The 16,679-nt window shown below is 43.1% G+C and overlaps 1 protein-coding gene across 4 annotated transcripts in view; it reads right to left on the reverse strand.

The window, feature by feature from the left end:
- Nucleotides 1-16,679, reverse strand: part of si:ch211-140l13.3 — a 44,761-nt gene that overhangs the window by 1,355 nt on the left and 26,727 nt on the right. For 2 of the 4 annotated variants that reach the window (XM_039782545.1, XM_039782549.1), the window contains 9 exons: nt 14,078-14,222; nt 13,247-13,334; nt 8,340-9,816; nt 7,411-7,510; nt 6,510-6,636; nt 4,380-4,583; nt 3,394-3,534; nt 3,045-3,129; nt 986-1,106 (listed from right to left, as the gene is read on the reverse strand). In XM_039782545.1, coding sequence (XP_039638479.1) covers nt 986-1,106; nt 3,045-3,129; nt 3,394-3,534; nt 4,380-4,583; nt 6,510-6,636; nt 7,411-7,510; nt 8,340-9,816; nt 13,247-13,334; nt 14,078-14,222 — 2,488 coding nt within the window. The remainder of the gene's footprint in view (nt 1-985; nt 1,107-3,044; nt 3,130-3,393; nt 3,535-4,379; nt 4,584-6,509; nt 6,637-7,410; nt 7,511-8,339; nt 9,817-13,246; nt 13,335-14,077; nt 14,223-16,679) is intronic. The other 2 variants (XM_039782547.1, XM_039782548.1) reach the window with 2 other exon arrangements.

Genomic DNA, 16,679 nt, shown 5'->3' on the forward strand with positions numbered 1-16,679 from the left:
CTGGTTAAGATTCTGCCGAATCCGAAACCAAATACCGAATCCTATCTATCATTTTCCCAATTGCTGCATGAATGCCTTTGGCTCGTGGGTGATCTGAGGCCCACTGTTTGTTCGGTGTAGGGCTAGCAAAGCTGGTAATGGTCGTCTAGTTAACACCAGTTTCTAGCTGTGACTGTCCTTCCTTTGTCGTACCTGAAGTTGCTGCATTTTGGCTGCTGTCTGTAGACTCCTTCATGCACAACTCGTATTCTTTCGGATGTTTCATTCGCAAATGTTTTAACGGCGGCGATGTTGTGGATTGTTTAGGGTCCTCGCCACCACGAGACAAATCAGCATTGCAAATTGAACATGTAGCTGGACTTGAATCACATTCTTTTGACTGAAAGTACTGCCAAACAACACCTTTTCTGCTCACAAGTTCCATTTTCACTTCCTCACAGCCTACTGCATTGAACGGTCCACCTACATAAACACGCGTCATTAAGTCGACTAGCGTAGCGCACATAGTGCAAGCGTAGGGTTCAGTGGAAAGAAATTCTAAAAATTCCGTCAAAAAGCCCAATATTCGGCCGAATCCAAAGCCCAATCCTGGATCGGTGCATCCATGTTTTTTTTTAAGATTATTTTTTGGGGCTTTTCCCTTTATTAGATAGTGACAGTGAATAGACAGGAAAGGGGGGAGAGAAAGAGGGGATGACACGCAGCAAAGGGCCGCAGGTCGGACTCGAACCCAGACCACTGCAAAGGACTCGGCCTACATGGGTCGCATGCTCTTTCTGGGTGAGCTAGTGGCCACCCCGGTGCATCCCTGGTTTAAAGTCAAGTTCTTTCTGATTACCTCATGGTGTACTAACATTGTTTATTTATGAAGAAACCTGCTACTGGCCACTGCAATGACAGCTAGTCCTTCTGGCTTCCACTGACTTTGTGACCCTGCAGACACCCTGAAGCTAACCCTGAAATAAAGCAGTGACTTCGGTCTTACGGTGAGAGGTGAACGATGGTGCCATCGGGGAAGATTGTCCTCTCGCTGCCGTCAGTCTCCAAATACTTGATGGTCTGGTCTGGAAATAAGATCTCTCTCCTCCCCCCAGGGTGTCGCTTCTCTGTTACAGAAGGGGACGTTTTATAAATGCAAGACAATACTATGAGCTGTAGTCATATTCTCACAAGTATATATTACATATCACATCAACTTTTTTTTCCATTTTCTGTAAGAGATGTTAACCAACAGTAATAAAATAAGTTTAAACTGGTTCAGTCTGTTTGTCAATAAGTTTGTCAGTTGAGTCAATCAACAGTACTTAAAAATATTCACCTGAAATGAATACAATGAGGTTTATAATGAGATTTAACTCAAGTATGAATTAAAATGTTCATAAATATTCTTTCTATATCATATCTTGAAAATAGTCCATTTAAACCTGCAATAACGGATTTTTTTTGGCCATTTCGGGCAGCGGCAACAAGTTGTGAACAAAACATTGGGACATCATCACCATGACATGGTGCTCTTTGGATGCTTTTATATAGACCTTAGTGGTCCCCTAATACTGTATCTGAAGTCTCTTTTATATAGACCTTAGTGGTCCCCTAATACTGTATCTGAAGTCTCTTTTATATAGACCTTAGTGGTCCCCTAATACTGTATCTGAAGTCTCTTTTATATAGGCCTTAGTGGTCCCCTAATACTGTATCTGAAGTCTCTTTTAAATAGACCTTAGTGGTCCCCTAATACTGTATCTGAAGTCTCTTTTATATAGGCCTTAGTGGTCCCCTAATACTGTATCTGAAGTCTCTTTCCTGAAATTCAGCCTTGGTGCAGAATTACAGCCACTAGAGCCAGTCCCACAATGAGCTTTACTTAGGATGTGCCATTTCTGTGTCTGTAGCTATTGATGAGGAGAGAGGGAGGGGGGGGGGCAAGGTGGAGGGTGGTGGTGTGGCCTTGACCAACTGCCACTTTGCTTGTTTCAAAGCCATGATGTCTCTCTCTCATGGGTGGGTTAAATTCTCTCGGCGAACAAAGCAGAGAAAGGGGAGGTAACCTTGCTCCTTATGACCTCATAAGGAGAAGATTCCAGATCGGCCCATCTGAGTTTTCATTTTCTCAAAGGCAGAGCAGGATACCCAGGGCTCGGTTTACACCTATCACCATTTCTAGCCACTGGGGGACCATAGGCAGGCTGGGGGAACTCATATTAATGTTAAAAAAAAAACTCATAAAGTGAAATGGGACCTTTAAAGGTGATATGGCAAACTGAAGGAACTGTGGGGTGATGTGAAAAGGTTCGGGTGCAGTGAGGGTTTGGTGAGCGAACACATTCAGCAGTTATTTCCAATATTCTCTCACTTTTAGCTCTGTTTTTCATCTGTACCAACTCCTGAGGGAAATATCGGTCTCTAGCTGCTAAATGCTCCACTACAGTATGTTCGCCAGCTGGTCTCTGACCATGTCTGTCTGCTGCTGAGCGGGTAGCATGGTTTTCAAAGCTTTTTGGCTGAAAACAGCTGTCTGCTGCGGCTACAAATGACGCCGTGAGAGAGGTGAGAGTGAACCAAGACAGGTAAGTTGCGGGTTAATCACTGCGAGTGCCCCCCTACACGTTTTCACACTGTCATTTGACACATTGTCATATTTGTTGTCCCGTTTACAGGGACATAAGGGATGCACCTTTAACTAAAATTACTTCTCTTTGTGATAATTTCTTCTGGTTGGATGATTATGAAACATTTTTTGTTGCCAAGCTTGGGAGAGAAGAAAGAATACTTTGTTTAAGAATGAGCTTTTACATAACTTATAATTTTGTATAATGTAATGGGGAAATGTTTTTGTAATGTTTGTACATTGCAACTGAAATGTTGGGGTCTTATAAACACATGAGCGGGTTGGGCGCTTTGTGTGCATGACACGGAAATAAAGAATCAATAAATCTAAATCCATCAATATAGTCGCTTTAAAGATGAGGAATATAGAATGTATAGAATATAAAAAAGACATAACAGTCTTCCAACAGATGTAGATTTGTCAGTCACTCTCTTACCAATCTGCTTGTTGTGGAAGTGAAGGACCTCCAGGCCATTTGGGTGGGTGGTGTGTGTTGTCTGTGAACCAGCATAGTAATACACCTGCAACACGCCACGCACAAGTGATCCACATGAAAAATAAAGACATGCCACTGTCGCACTAAATGCTCGCTCTTGGGGGAATTACCAGAATTGTTTGGTCTTTCTAAATTATAGAGTGTGGTCTAAACCTACTATTGAGATAACTCTTGTTATGATTTGACACTATAAATAAAATTCAATTGAATATGAATATTAACATCATCATTTGACAAGTTTTGATCAGGTCAACGCGGCGCAAAAATGCAACCAGCCACAAGAGCTCACCACTTTCCCATCTTCCAAAATGTGTTTGATGTCTCCATTGAAGAACGTGACCGTTTTTGTCTTCTGGTCTGCAGAAGTTACTTTCCTTGTCCCGTCGGTGAAAGTCACCAGGCTGCACCCGTTAGAGAGAAGCTGCTCCATCTCGGGAGATATAGAGATCTTCGTCAGTACAAAATTGTCAACATGGGGGGGTTGAGTGTCATCCAGTTTTCAAATTAAAGATTTCAGTGATTTAGAGTCATTTCTACAAGATTCTTTTGCAGGTAATCATGTGTTTGATTTCTCGTTTCTGAATTATGTTGAGAAAATGTACATCTTTAATAGGAAATTAAGTTTATTATGATTATGTAAATCAAATATGAATAATATGAACCCCTGAAAGATCTTTAATACTTGATTTATTTAAATTTCAATGTTGTTGGTGTTTTTTTTTTTACATATTCTATTGACAACTCAAAGTAACCCTTTAGGTTTGGGAAGGTAAAATCAAGTTTGGGCAGTGACAGAACTGACACAGGGAGCATATCCACTTGCACTGCATAAACATGTAATGAGCTCAGTCAGTGCTTTGACACCATCTTTTGTCTGTACTCATAAATTATGGCCCGGGTGCTTAAAAACCACTTAACAGTGTATTGTATGATTGAATAATTTGATACCAACAAGATTTACACAGCAGTAAAAATGAAATGCACTAATGGGCCAGTAGCCTTGAGAGTTTGAGGACCCTGTTTATCTGAATGTTAAAATTTTTTTGTATTAACAAAAAAATATTAAGGCGGTATTAAGCGAAGACTTTTGTTACTTGGAGCTTGATGCATTGGCTGTACTTCTTTACAATAAAATGTAAAGAATGTCTGCTTTGTATAAACTATATTGAAATGGAACAACAATTCAGGGTAAATCATACAGGAAAAAAAAATGGATAAAATAGGGAAGATTCCATGTTGATATGATAAAGACTATGAAGTAGGCCTATATTTTACCTCTGTCTGTCCCTCCTGGTGTACCGTTTGTGTTTGTGCAGTGCGTTGGACGGCCACTGGGCGGCAGTGTGGAGTAACCGTAAGGTTCTTCCTCAGCTCAGAGGTTTCTGTGATCACCTCCTCCAGCTGGCGTCGAACTACAGACCAATCGCTCTCTCTCTGCTTGAACTGCTGCTGAAGGGCTTCCATCTGCTGCCTGAGGGCCTGCACACACACACACACACACACACACACACACACACACACACACACACACACACACACTCACACACACACACACGTTTGTTTCACTATCTTTGTGGGGACCGTAATTGACATAATGCATTCCCTAGCCCCTTACCTTAACCTTAACCCTTACCCTAACCCTAACCTAATTCTAACCCTAATCCTAAAACCAAGTCTTAACCCTCAAACAGCATTCTTAAAGGGTCCAGCATTTTGGGCCCCACAAGGCTGTGCAGACCCCACAAATATACTGTATTCCCCAGTTTTTGGACCCCATGAATATAGTAAAACACACACACACACACACACACACACACACACACACACACCTCTGTATGACTCATGTGTTTACTTAAAGAAGTGGTAGTGTGTTTGCAAATGTTTGCACAGATTAACGCCATGCTGTGTTTAACCGCTCTGCATCACACCTGATGACGAGCGAAAAACGGCAAATAGTTTCGAGCTAAATGAAGTCAAATCGAAAGTGACGGCTGTGGTTTGTTATTCCAAAACCACCCGGTTCCGGGAACCAAAAGTTCCCGGAACTACTATTTTCATTTTTTTTATACCATGTCACAGTGCAACACTCGTCCTCTTCACCACTAAGTTTGGGTTCAAAATGCTAAATTATAGAGTTGGTGTATGATTTTATTATATCATTCATTTATTCAACATGGCAAATACTTGATTTTCTTTTTCAGCTGAAACATAATCATGATATATAAATATAAATATTGGCATCATGCTCTGCTCTTTATTACATCGCACGTGAAAATATTATTTATTATATTATATTTTGTCTAACCACTTTATTGTCTAATGAGAAAAATGAAAAACACAGTTCATAGTATCCCGTAACACTGCTTTTTTTAGAAAGAGAAATGTCAAAATGTTATAGTGACAATTTCATCAGTTGCAGTGCTTAATAATTATTACCACAAACTGCAGCCTCAAAAATATTAATAATGAATCGACAAGTTACAAAAACTGAGTACTATACTGATTTTTTTGCAGGACTGCATTCGCTTTAGCAAGGTGTACCTAATAAACTGGCAACATAGTGTATGTGGTGGTCTAGTTTAGTTACGCTGAGAGACATATGAACTGGTTTTTTTTGGTAAGTTGGTTTGGTTCTTCGATAACAGAAATGTGCTGAGCATCTGAGAGAACAAGTAGCACATCTTTCTGATCTGACAAGAATTAAAGCTAACTCAGACTTTTCCCAAGACCTTGTGATATCACATGACACAGTCTATTCCCAGCAGCTGTTGTTTTGTAACTCTAGAACATCATTCGGTGTAAAACAGGAGATAATAAAGCTGAGATTGAATTATGTCAGCGAATATACTATAAGGTAAGATTTTCCATTTCTCTTTTCAGGCACCGTGCAACCCTCTGAAAGGTGCTTCAAAAACAACTGACACCACTGTACAGCCTGGTTTCACGTGTCCTACACAGAAACACTGTTTGCACAGTACTCCGTCGGTATGTTCAATTTCTAAGAGCTTTTCCCACGCCTCCTGACACTGACGTTCAAAGCGGCAACGGTAAACGTTTCCAGTATGACAAGCAGGCGAGCGGCATCAGAGACAAACAGGCAGCAACTCGCCCCAGCCTGTTCCACAACCACAATGTAATTAATAAGGAGAATAAAATAGCGTGTCACAGAGTGTGAATCATCAACATTCTTTTCTAGTTATTTTATATTCAACATTGGTCAAATAATGACAGGTAATTTCCCAGCAGCACCCTGTCTTACATTCATGACACAGTCTACAACAACAATCCATAGTTGTCCATTGTTATCTGCCAAATGCAAGATAACTTGCAACACTGATGGTACCGGTTGTCCAACATCTAATCCATGGCTATCTAAAGTCACATTTTCTCCCACCAATAACGGACCTGGACTGCCCTGGTTTCCAGTTTGTGCAGGCTGTGTGGGTTTCTCATGTCCTGAGGTACCTCTGTTCTGTCAGACAGGATGTCATTTCCTTTGCAGCCTCTCTTCAGCTCACCCGTCTCATCCACTCTGCATATAAACAGAGCAACTTAGGAAATAATGCAAACATATTATGACAGCATGAGGCTGCTGCTGCTGACAGCTCCAAGAAGCTCCAGTGCAAGCCATATGTTTGTCAGTGTCAGGGTACCTACCTGTTCTGCTGTTACGTAACCTGATGTATAGATTTATTTGTAGGGTATCGGAGTCAAAAAATGACTTGATCACTGTTTTGGCTAACCCTGTACCAGACTGTGGAACCATTGGCGAACATGTCTGTATGTTAGACACTGAACACTGTGGAAGGTTTTGTATTTTTGTATTTTATGTTATACCCTGTGTGTTTTTTATTGTGATATGGATCCCCCTGGGTCTGAAATGAATGTCTGTACCAAATATCATTTAATAGTTAAACAGGGTCTTTCAAGGACTACAGTCTCAAGATAACTTCATCCTCCATTATTGCTGTCATAACAATCTTGTAAAACTGTTTGGTTGATACTATGACACTGAATTAAGCTAATTGGGAAAAGGTCAGAGGTAAAGTTGTGGTATTTTGTTGTTGAGATTTGCATCTTATTTTGTGTACGTGCATTCTGGGAAGAGAAAAGATATGATGATAAACCAGAACGGAAGCTGAAGCTGGCTTTATGCTGAACTGATAACAATGACACCAACCTACTTCCTATGCCGATGCGGTGCTGCTCAGATGTGACAGATTGTTAATCAGTTGATATAGTAGTTGATGTAATATAAAAAAAAATCCATTTTGCATGCTTTCAGAATACCGCAAGCTGTTTTTACCTGAGAAACCCCCTCGATGTTTGCGCCATTTCAGTTACATCTGAACCATCAGGGTTTTTTTCTGGTTTCAGTGAGTGTATCTTGGACATTTTCTGACCCCCTAGACATAAAGAAATACACAGAAAGACACTTTTAAAAGATAGAATTATGGAAACTGCCTGTATACTTAGATGCATCTATGCTTGAAACAAAAATTCAGGTAAGGTAACAATAAATTAAAAACACATTTTTGAGTGGAGCAGGACTTAAAGGACATGTTCTCTTCAGTTATTTGAGGACAAGACCGTGATCCTACTCCTAGACCCCCTCTCCCACACTGTACGACCGTTATTGCCCAGGACCTTAATCGCATTTTCACCTACATCAGACCACATGCCAAGAACCGGGGTGTTATATCTGAAGGCGATCTAAGTGTTAACAGGCAGGTAAATTCTGTTGTCAGGTCCAGTTTCTTTCAAACTCAGAACCATCTCCAAAATTGAGCATTTCCTATCTGCCTCTGATCTAATAAGAATCATTCATGCACTAGCATCAATCATGCTGGATTAACTGTAACTCCATCTACCTACAGTAGGCGTTTCTCAGGCAACAATTTCCCATTTACAACTATACCCCACAAGACCACATCACCCGTGTCTATGATAAAGTATTCTTTCTTGTCCCACCCTGTATCCAAGTGCATCAGGTCACAAAATTACCAAAAATGCGCTTAGCCTTAGCTTAGCCCCCGAAAAATGGGCCATGATGCACATAAACTTCAAATATCTGCATGGAACAGTATTTGGTAAAAAAAGAACTGAATCCTGGAGGGAACACTAAAAGACAGAATTTTGATAAATGAAATAAATTACAATTATGAAAGATTCAAAATCAAATCACAAATATGCAAACCGGACCTGAATATATGTCAAAATATATGTCAAAATTACCATTAGAATCAGCCCAAGCTTTATCATCCCTGTTGGAGCCAGAGGAAGAGGAGTGATGCTGAGGCCTTAGTCCAGATCCAAGACTCTGTTCCCGTTCCTGGATCCCTGGGAACGTCCATCTCTCGTCAGCCTCGCCGGCATTATCATCCTCCGAAAGGTTGAGGTGGGAATCGTGGAGGCCGAGGCAGGGAGGAGGGGATGGGAGCTCGGGAAACTGGTGACACTGGGAGGGTGGGTAATATTCATCGTCGCTGCCGCTGCCACCACCGCCTGTCGCACGTTCTGAAGTGGAATGTGTGGGAAGTGTAATGCGTTTTAGAGGTGCTGGGACTTCACTTGTGTCCTTTGGCGCACAAAGACAAAACGCTGCCGCTGTGGTTGTCGCAGCTTGTTTTTGACCCTTGTCCCCGTTTGAGCCTTTGCTGCTTCCTGGTCTCGACGTGCTCCACTGGCGGAGATGAAAACGTGTTTTTGTTCCATCGCAGCCGGTGGATAGAGTTTCGATGTTGAAGCTTGGGACTCTCTCCATGTGGTCGCGAATGGTCTCAACACTAACAATAACTTCCTGATTTCCCCAGGCCCGGGGGGGAACTCTGTTGTCCCTCAAAGGGGGGGAAATGTTAACATGTTGCACTGAGTGTGTTTCATACCCAACTCTGGGATGTTTGGGTGTCCGGACAGGTGTGTTGTTCTGCTCCAGGGGTTGTTCCCGTAGGTCCTCTGAGGTGGCAACAGACGAGCTCGCCGTCATTTTTCTACGAGGTGCTGTGACTGCAAACTGACCTTTCACCTCGTCTTCGTCATCTATTTTTCCGGCAGTTTCACCCATCTTTGCTACATCCTGGCGCCTCACCCTTTTCTCTCTAAAGGACTTACTATCTGAGGGTGTCAGCTCAGACAGTGATTCATTAATTCTGCATTCTGTTTCTCTTGAATGACAGTTTTCACAGTCTTTTTTCCCCCAATCTTTGGAGTTTCGCTCTTGTAATTGGCCAACTTTCTCTTCTCGGTCTGTTGTTGCGGGAATATTAGTGATCTGTTTTACTTGTTGAGGCAGAGTTTCAGGTTGGGACACGAGAGGAGTGTTGAAATAAGCTTGTTCTAGGCAGCGGACGTGAGCCTGAGCCTGGATCTCTGTTTGGGTCTTCCTCTGGCTGTACTCCGCTGTCTGAGGATTATAGGAAGCTGAGCAAAAGTCCTGTAAAGTCCCAAACTCAAGGCTATGCTGGGGCTTAAAGGTCTCAAGGACGTTCTCAAGCTGCGTTCCTTCGTCTTTAAAGACTGGAGACGGGGCAGAGGAGCGCCTCTGGGTGCCAGGGGTTAACTTCCTGCTGGGCTGCTGCGGGCGGAGGGAAGCCCCTCCCTGGACATCCTGCTGATCGGTGAACTTCAAATGATTTCGGTCTACCCTGGAAATGCCCTCTCTCTCCCGCAAAAAGTAATGTCTCTCTGTCAACCTCATCTTCCCACTGAGGGTCTGAAAAATAAAGATTGATGAAAATGAATCGAGTCACATGTAGATGTTCATGTTGACATTTAAAATAATGCATTCCAGCGATTTTATTTGATTGAATGGGAAAAATGACTTTGGGCAACTGGTTATAATTAGGGTGTTTTTTTGCCGATGAGAAGTTAAGCTACAGCAGCTCGGTGTTGAAAGCCCTGTAAAATCTGAAACCTGAAGAACAGCGATGCAAACTTGCATGTATCCTGTGATACATGTCATTCTTTAGGTTTACTGAGGTTAGGTGATTTGATATGTTTTTTGTTATTATTATTATTTTTTTTATGTACCTTAAGTCTGGTTCACACGGGACGATTTTAAAATTGTCGGCCGATTTTCCAATCCTGAGAGACCCCACACACGGTGATAAAAAATCACGGGTCTAACAGTTTTGGTCGTACAGTGTGTGGTGCGCAGCACACGGCAAAATCAACACATCACACACGAACCGATTTGACTCCCGAGCATTCCCATGTCAGATGGGAAATCTCGCAAAATCCCTCGAGATCAAACGTGACTTCAGAGTAAACAATCATTGCGGACGAAGAGGATGCAGTGGCAATAGTTTGTAGTGTGTTTTTAACCGAAAAAAAACGTTATCAAAAGAAAAGGCGATGGTCAAAGAAGACAACGCGAGCATGGACTATACTTGCTACATCATGATATGGAGGGGATTTGTTTTTTCTCATAGAAATGTCGTTAGGTATTACACAGATTAATAAACGTTCATATATTTGTTTCCATGTACTCTGGTGGACTGCAGTTGTGGATGTAGTTATGCCCATCGACTTTATTTATTTTACACAGGCTGCGTGCTCGTTTGTCCCCGGGGGACACCACACACGAGAATCGGGCCAAATAAATCCAACATGTTGGATATCCCCGATTTGAGATCGGAGCGGTCCAGACGTCCTTCCGAGCAGACGAGAGCAGTCTTAACACACCACACACGGCAGGAATATCTGATCAGATTATTTTACGATAATCGCAGCATCCTTAAGATTGTCGGGAGGGGTGAATCGGGGCTAAAATCGACCTAATTATCCTGCCGTCTGAACCAGGCTTTAAGGTAATCTAGGTGCAGACTAGTCTCACATTTCCAGACCTTCCTCCACAGCGCTGTGGAGGAGGGTCTGGGTAGTCCACACAGCATTCTGGGATGGGAGAAAAACATTCTTTGGTTTATTGGCATTTCTTTAAACCAATCACAATCACCTTGGGCGGTGCTATGCGCCGCACGGAGTCCCGGTGCCGCTGCAAAATAATCTCGGGAAGGAACTTGTTTTGGAGGAACATGTCTACGCAACAGAAAACTCAGATTGGACAGATAGTCTAGCTAGCTGTCTGGATTTACCCTGCAGAGATCTGAGGAGCAGTTAACCATAGTCCTCACAAATCCAACAAAGTTTAAAGGGGTGATAGAATGATTATATAGGGTATTTCACACTGTTCCTAAAGGTCTCCTAATGGGGTATGTAACATTGGTTGGGCTGAAAATGTCCTGGTTGATATTTTACTGGCCCTTATGCATCCCTGTGTTTTGGCCCTATTTGTAACAAGAGCTTTTCTTCCAAATATGGTATGCTCATGAATATTTAGATGAGCTGCACGGTGATTGGTTGAGCAAATTGCCATACGCACATATTAGAGACGCGCGCTGATTGGTTGAGTGAATCGCCATACACACACATTAGAGACGCGCGCTGATTGGTTGAGCGAATCCCCAATACACACACATTAGAGACGCGACAGAATCTCATATTCCAGACACTGCAATCTTTCCTTACCAAATTCACTTCTGAGACTTTTTTATGCGAGAAATCAACTATATAAAGCTCAAATATGGGCCGTTTTACGAAAATGTATGGCTAATTGCAAATTTGGTAAGACGTGTTGGACTTTAGGAGCTCCACACAGTCTGACGAGAAAGCAGCAGCCTGCTGGGCTCCATACCCAGCGCAAAGTCACCCTTTGTGGATTACTGCACTACCAGGGCTCCACGGCCGGCTGCCGGCATAACTCTAATATATTTACGGTTTGAATTTCGTCACGCCACTTATATAACATCATTCCCCAATGTCTTATAAAGCAAACCGTTGTGTCCGATTTGATTTTAAGGCATTTTTATGAACGCAAGGCGTATTTGTAGGACAAGGAGCTGCCAGCTATATGTCCCATTTAATACAATGGGGAAATATCACAACTAGCTAGCTAGCTACACTTTCGGCATAACTATAGTATATTTACAGTTTGAATTTCGTCTCGGCATGAATATTACAGGTTCCCCAATGTCTTACAAAGCTTAGCTAACACTTGTCCGATTTCGGATTTCAATTGAATGCATTTTTGTGAATGTCAGAGGTCTCGTTAGGAGGAGGCTAGCTAGCTCTCATTGATGGACTCCAGCTCACCACGGGCTCCATCAATGAGACTTGCGGACAAGAGGCGCTTATTTCCCCGATTGTTTGTTTAAATAACTCAACACACATACCCATTATAAGATTAACTGGAACCTGCGGGCTGCTATAAGAGATTGCGGGCGTAACAAGCTCGCTGACCGCACTCTCAATCACTCAGCGGCCGGCCGGTAGCAGGAAGAGGGGAGGGAGAACAGCGAGCTGCAGGCCCTGAAGCTCTGTCAGGGCAGCGGCGTGTAGCAGTCCAGTCACCCAGAAAAGGGTGAGTTTGCGCGGGTATTGAGCACCGGCCGGGGTCTGTGACGGAGGACAGGCAGGTCGGTGATGTAGCAACCCAGGCAGCACCGGCAGCTGAACTCCGACACACAGTCGGACAAAATTTGCAATTAGCCATCCATTTTCGTAAAACGGCCCATATTTGAGCTTTACATAGTTGATTTCTCGCATAAAAAAGTTTCAGAAGTGAATTTTGTAATGGAATAGCAGAGATCTGCGTGACCTAGATTCAGAAGACTACCTGATCTCAGGTCAGTTGTGTAGCCTATGTAAATGTTGGGGGGTGACCGTTCTCTTAATACACCCATGGGCGTGACAAAGGTACAGGTCTTGGGAGGTTGATGTCAACTTCCAGCTTTGTTGAGATTCGCCAGTTTTCAGCGGCAGTTTCAAAATGAGATTTTCATAGTAAAGGGGTGTCAATGGGATTTTAAGCTTATATGTATGTCCTATTTACCCACTGAACTGTCGTTATTCAACTATGACAGGGTAAAATCGGTTTTGCATTCTATCACCCCTCCAATTCCAACACAAGGAAAGTGTCAGGAAATGGACATCCGGCTGAAAAGAAAGACTTACGGCAGAATTTCCGGCGGCAACGGAGCAATCCCAGAAGTGGAAAGTCGTGGATATAGATGCCAAATGTCCTACGGTGCTAAGAGACACTATTCCACAGTATATACAGTATATTATACTATTATGTAGTATACCTGCAGCTGTTTTGGCTCAGAGATTTCATGCACTTTCAGCTGCTCCTCTACACACTCCCCGAAAGTCTCTTCCTCCCTCACAGCAGATCTGATCAGCATGGGTGCCACGATAGAGAAAAGCACACTCAAATTACATTTAGGAAAAGAAAATAGCAAATAATAGCAAAGACGATTAGTTAAAAGTTGTTAAATATTCCTGTAAGCAAGGCGTGGACAGTACAGTTAAAGGGGTACTCCAGATTTCTTTTTTAAGTGGGTACTTATCCATAGTCAGTGTATTACCTACAGTAGATGTTATTCAGTGACATTGGTGTTTTAAAGGGTTACTTCAGATTCAACAAAGGCACACAATAACACAAACAAACTACTCGATCGAGGCAGCGGTAGACCAGCAACTCCCGTGTTCTGCGAGGTAAAGTTGTTTTTTTTTCTTCAAAAGAGGTCTGGTGGCTTTGAAGAGAGCAGAGATAACGGCTTCAGTTCCCTGTCAGAAATATTCTAAATATAGCATATACATTTAAAGTGATATTGATATTTTTGATTTTAGGTGTCTAAAGAAACATTTAGCTGCTGCCCCCGTCCACATCAGCACTCTGCTTAGCTTCTGTGTCGGTACTCCTGCCTGCTTCTCCAAATTGGGGGTGTGCCGACCGCCATCTACTGTAGCTAATACACTGACTGTGGATAATTACCTAATATAACCACACTTCAAAAATCCGAACTATCGCCTTGAGCTAACAAAGAAGTGGCACACATGTTCTGCCATATAGGTAGATTTACAAGTAACAATCCCAAAAACCTCCACAGTTGTAGGCCAGCTGTCTTGAGTACCTGTCTTCAGAGTTGGTAGGCAGGATGTTTCTCACTCCAGAGGGGCTGACTGGGTCCTGGTCTGGCACATCTCTGTGGTGGTCAGTCTCTGTGGTGGCAGGTAAGTCTCTCTGCTCTGCTGTTTCTTTTTTGGATCTAAATGAATCTGAATGGAAGAAAAAGTTTTACACACAGTATATTAAAGGTGATGGATCAGAAAGAAGTGACTCTGCAGGATAGGAGGTAAAGGGAGCTTCACTGTGTGCACGCAGGAAGCCAAAAGCATGTGACTGGATGAGTGCCAAACATCTCAGCCTCCTATAAGATAGTATGAATGACAGTGAGAAAACTCTGCACCACTGTGAGTTATAGCAGCAGGTACTGGAGTCGCAGGTTGGCTTGGCAGTCCGAGAACAGTAGTCTGATTCTTAGTCTGTTGGACACAATTCCCCCTGATGCTGCAAAGCTACACATCTCAGAGTCCTGCTGGATTCAAACACTCACAGTAAACAAGCCATGATCAAAGGTGTGGAAACCACTTTTTATATTGTATGATGAGACTTAAATGTCTGATTTGTGTGTTTGTTGCTGTGACCTTAATCTAAGCAAACTTTGATCTTGCACTCTGAGGGCCCTATCTTGCACTCAGCGCATTGCCTTTGTACACCGACGCATGTATCATTCCTATTTTGCACCCGACGCACAGCGGACTTTTCCCTCCACAGACGCACGTCGGTAAATTAGGGAATGTATTTGCGCTCCCGGGGGCGGTTCAGCGAAAAGAGGAGGCGTGTGGGGACGAATGCTTGGCCATAATGTAGCGTGTGCACAACACGCATACACTTCTCTCATCTACAGCAGTTCCCATTTTTGAAAACCATAGATAATTACAAAGAAAAATATTACTGAAAATGAGCTTCATGTGTTTGGATAGGTCAGGAGGCACTTTACAGTACAGTCCTCAAAAAGTCGCAGCATTCTTTGTGGCTTGTTGTGTTTTACACAACATTGCCATGAATCATGGATGTGTTGATGACATAAATGAGGAAATATTAGAGGACTTAAGGAGACGGTGGGATTGGACACTCCGACGGAATCTGGTCCGGGAGTAATGCGCGATGCGCTCCTAATGGAGCGGGTGGACGGAGATGGAGTGGGGGGAGGAGGAAGGGGCACAACAGGAGCAGGTGGTGGGTTTGGAGGCCCACGCTCCATGGCTGCAGCAATCCTCTCCAGACCTGAGGAGGTCCGCAGCAACATCGCCACCCGGCCAAGACGGGCATTTATTACTTTGCCGCATCCCGGACAGCTCCCGCTGGCGTGCGCCAGGCAAATCCGCCGTCATAATAGCAATCCGCCATGGAACAAGCGCGCCTGCTCTTAAAGGGAATGAAAGATGACGCTCTGATTGGTTATTTTCACGTTACGCCCAAACCACACCTAGCTACTTCAGACCAACCTATTTTAGATTTGCGTCGGGCGCAAGAGTCATTTATCCCGCCGGTATCATAGCAACAGCGCCAGAGATCCGCCCACAAAGCTACTTGCGTTTGGCGTTTCATACTTGCGTTTCAGATCGTTAAAATAGGGCCCTGATACTGTGGCAGCCCTCCAGCTGTTTTTTTTTTTTTTTTCTCATCCGTCTCGGTTCTTTTTTGTTTGAAAAAAAGAAAGAAAAAAAAAGAAAAAGCTACTTATCTGACAAGGTAAAGAATGAATCAAGCGTTCTCGTAACTCAGTAAAACCACCAGATCAAAGCTAACTAATGCATGAATCATTTCAAGCAATAAAGCCGTAAAATCATTCAATGATATGAGAGAAATGTTTAGCCAACAAACAGACACGAGTTTGATTGTTTGACTTGTTTAAAGGCAGCTTTTAAAATCAGATCATGAATCAGATCTGAAAAAAAGGGTCACGTCCTCTCCATGTCTCTAAAACAGGGGTCTCAAACTCGGACGATAGTTTGTGGCCCCCGCCTTAATATGAAAGTTTAATGTTAGTGCGGCCCGCGAGTTTGATATGTATGGTACTTTACAGTGTTGTGTGCGGAGCTGAACGAACCCACCAATCACGGTGGGGTATATGGCTCTCGGGGGCGGGACATCGGCCGGGCTTGATGCAAGCAGAGAAACATTCCTCAATGAGTGAAAGTTACAGCCGCGTTGCCATGGAGTTTTTTCTTCCGTGCCTGGCTGGCTGCCTCGTTTCTATTGGGCACATGCGGACATTCGTCCCAGCGCGCTGCATTCACAACACTTCACTTATTTTAAGTTGCTGCCCAGGACATTATACGTAGCATATATATATATATATATATATATATATACACACACACATTTATATAGCTCTCGTTATATATATATATAACGAGGGGTTAAATTGGGCCGGGGCTCTCCGGGGCTCAGCTCCGGCACATAAGCCTGCTAGTTTGTCCAGATGTGCCTGCTTACAGTCTAAATATGTCACAAAAAATTTGATGAAAGTGATGCTTTTGAAAACATGATATATGAATGATGATGATACATGAATAAATGACATTTTTTTGAGATGGCATGTCTATTTTGTCTCGGCGGAGCTGAGAACAATCAGAACACGGCAACAACCCGCCCAGAACTGCAGA

Source organism: Perca fluviatilis, chromosome 18 (assembly GCF_010015445.1).
Source record: "Perca fluviatilis chromosome 18, GENO_Pfluv_1.0, whole genome shotgun sequence".
In the NCBI taxonomy this organism is placed as follows: domain Eukaryota; kingdom Metazoa; phylum Chordata; class Actinopteri; order Perciformes; family Percidae; genus Perca; species Perca fluviatilis.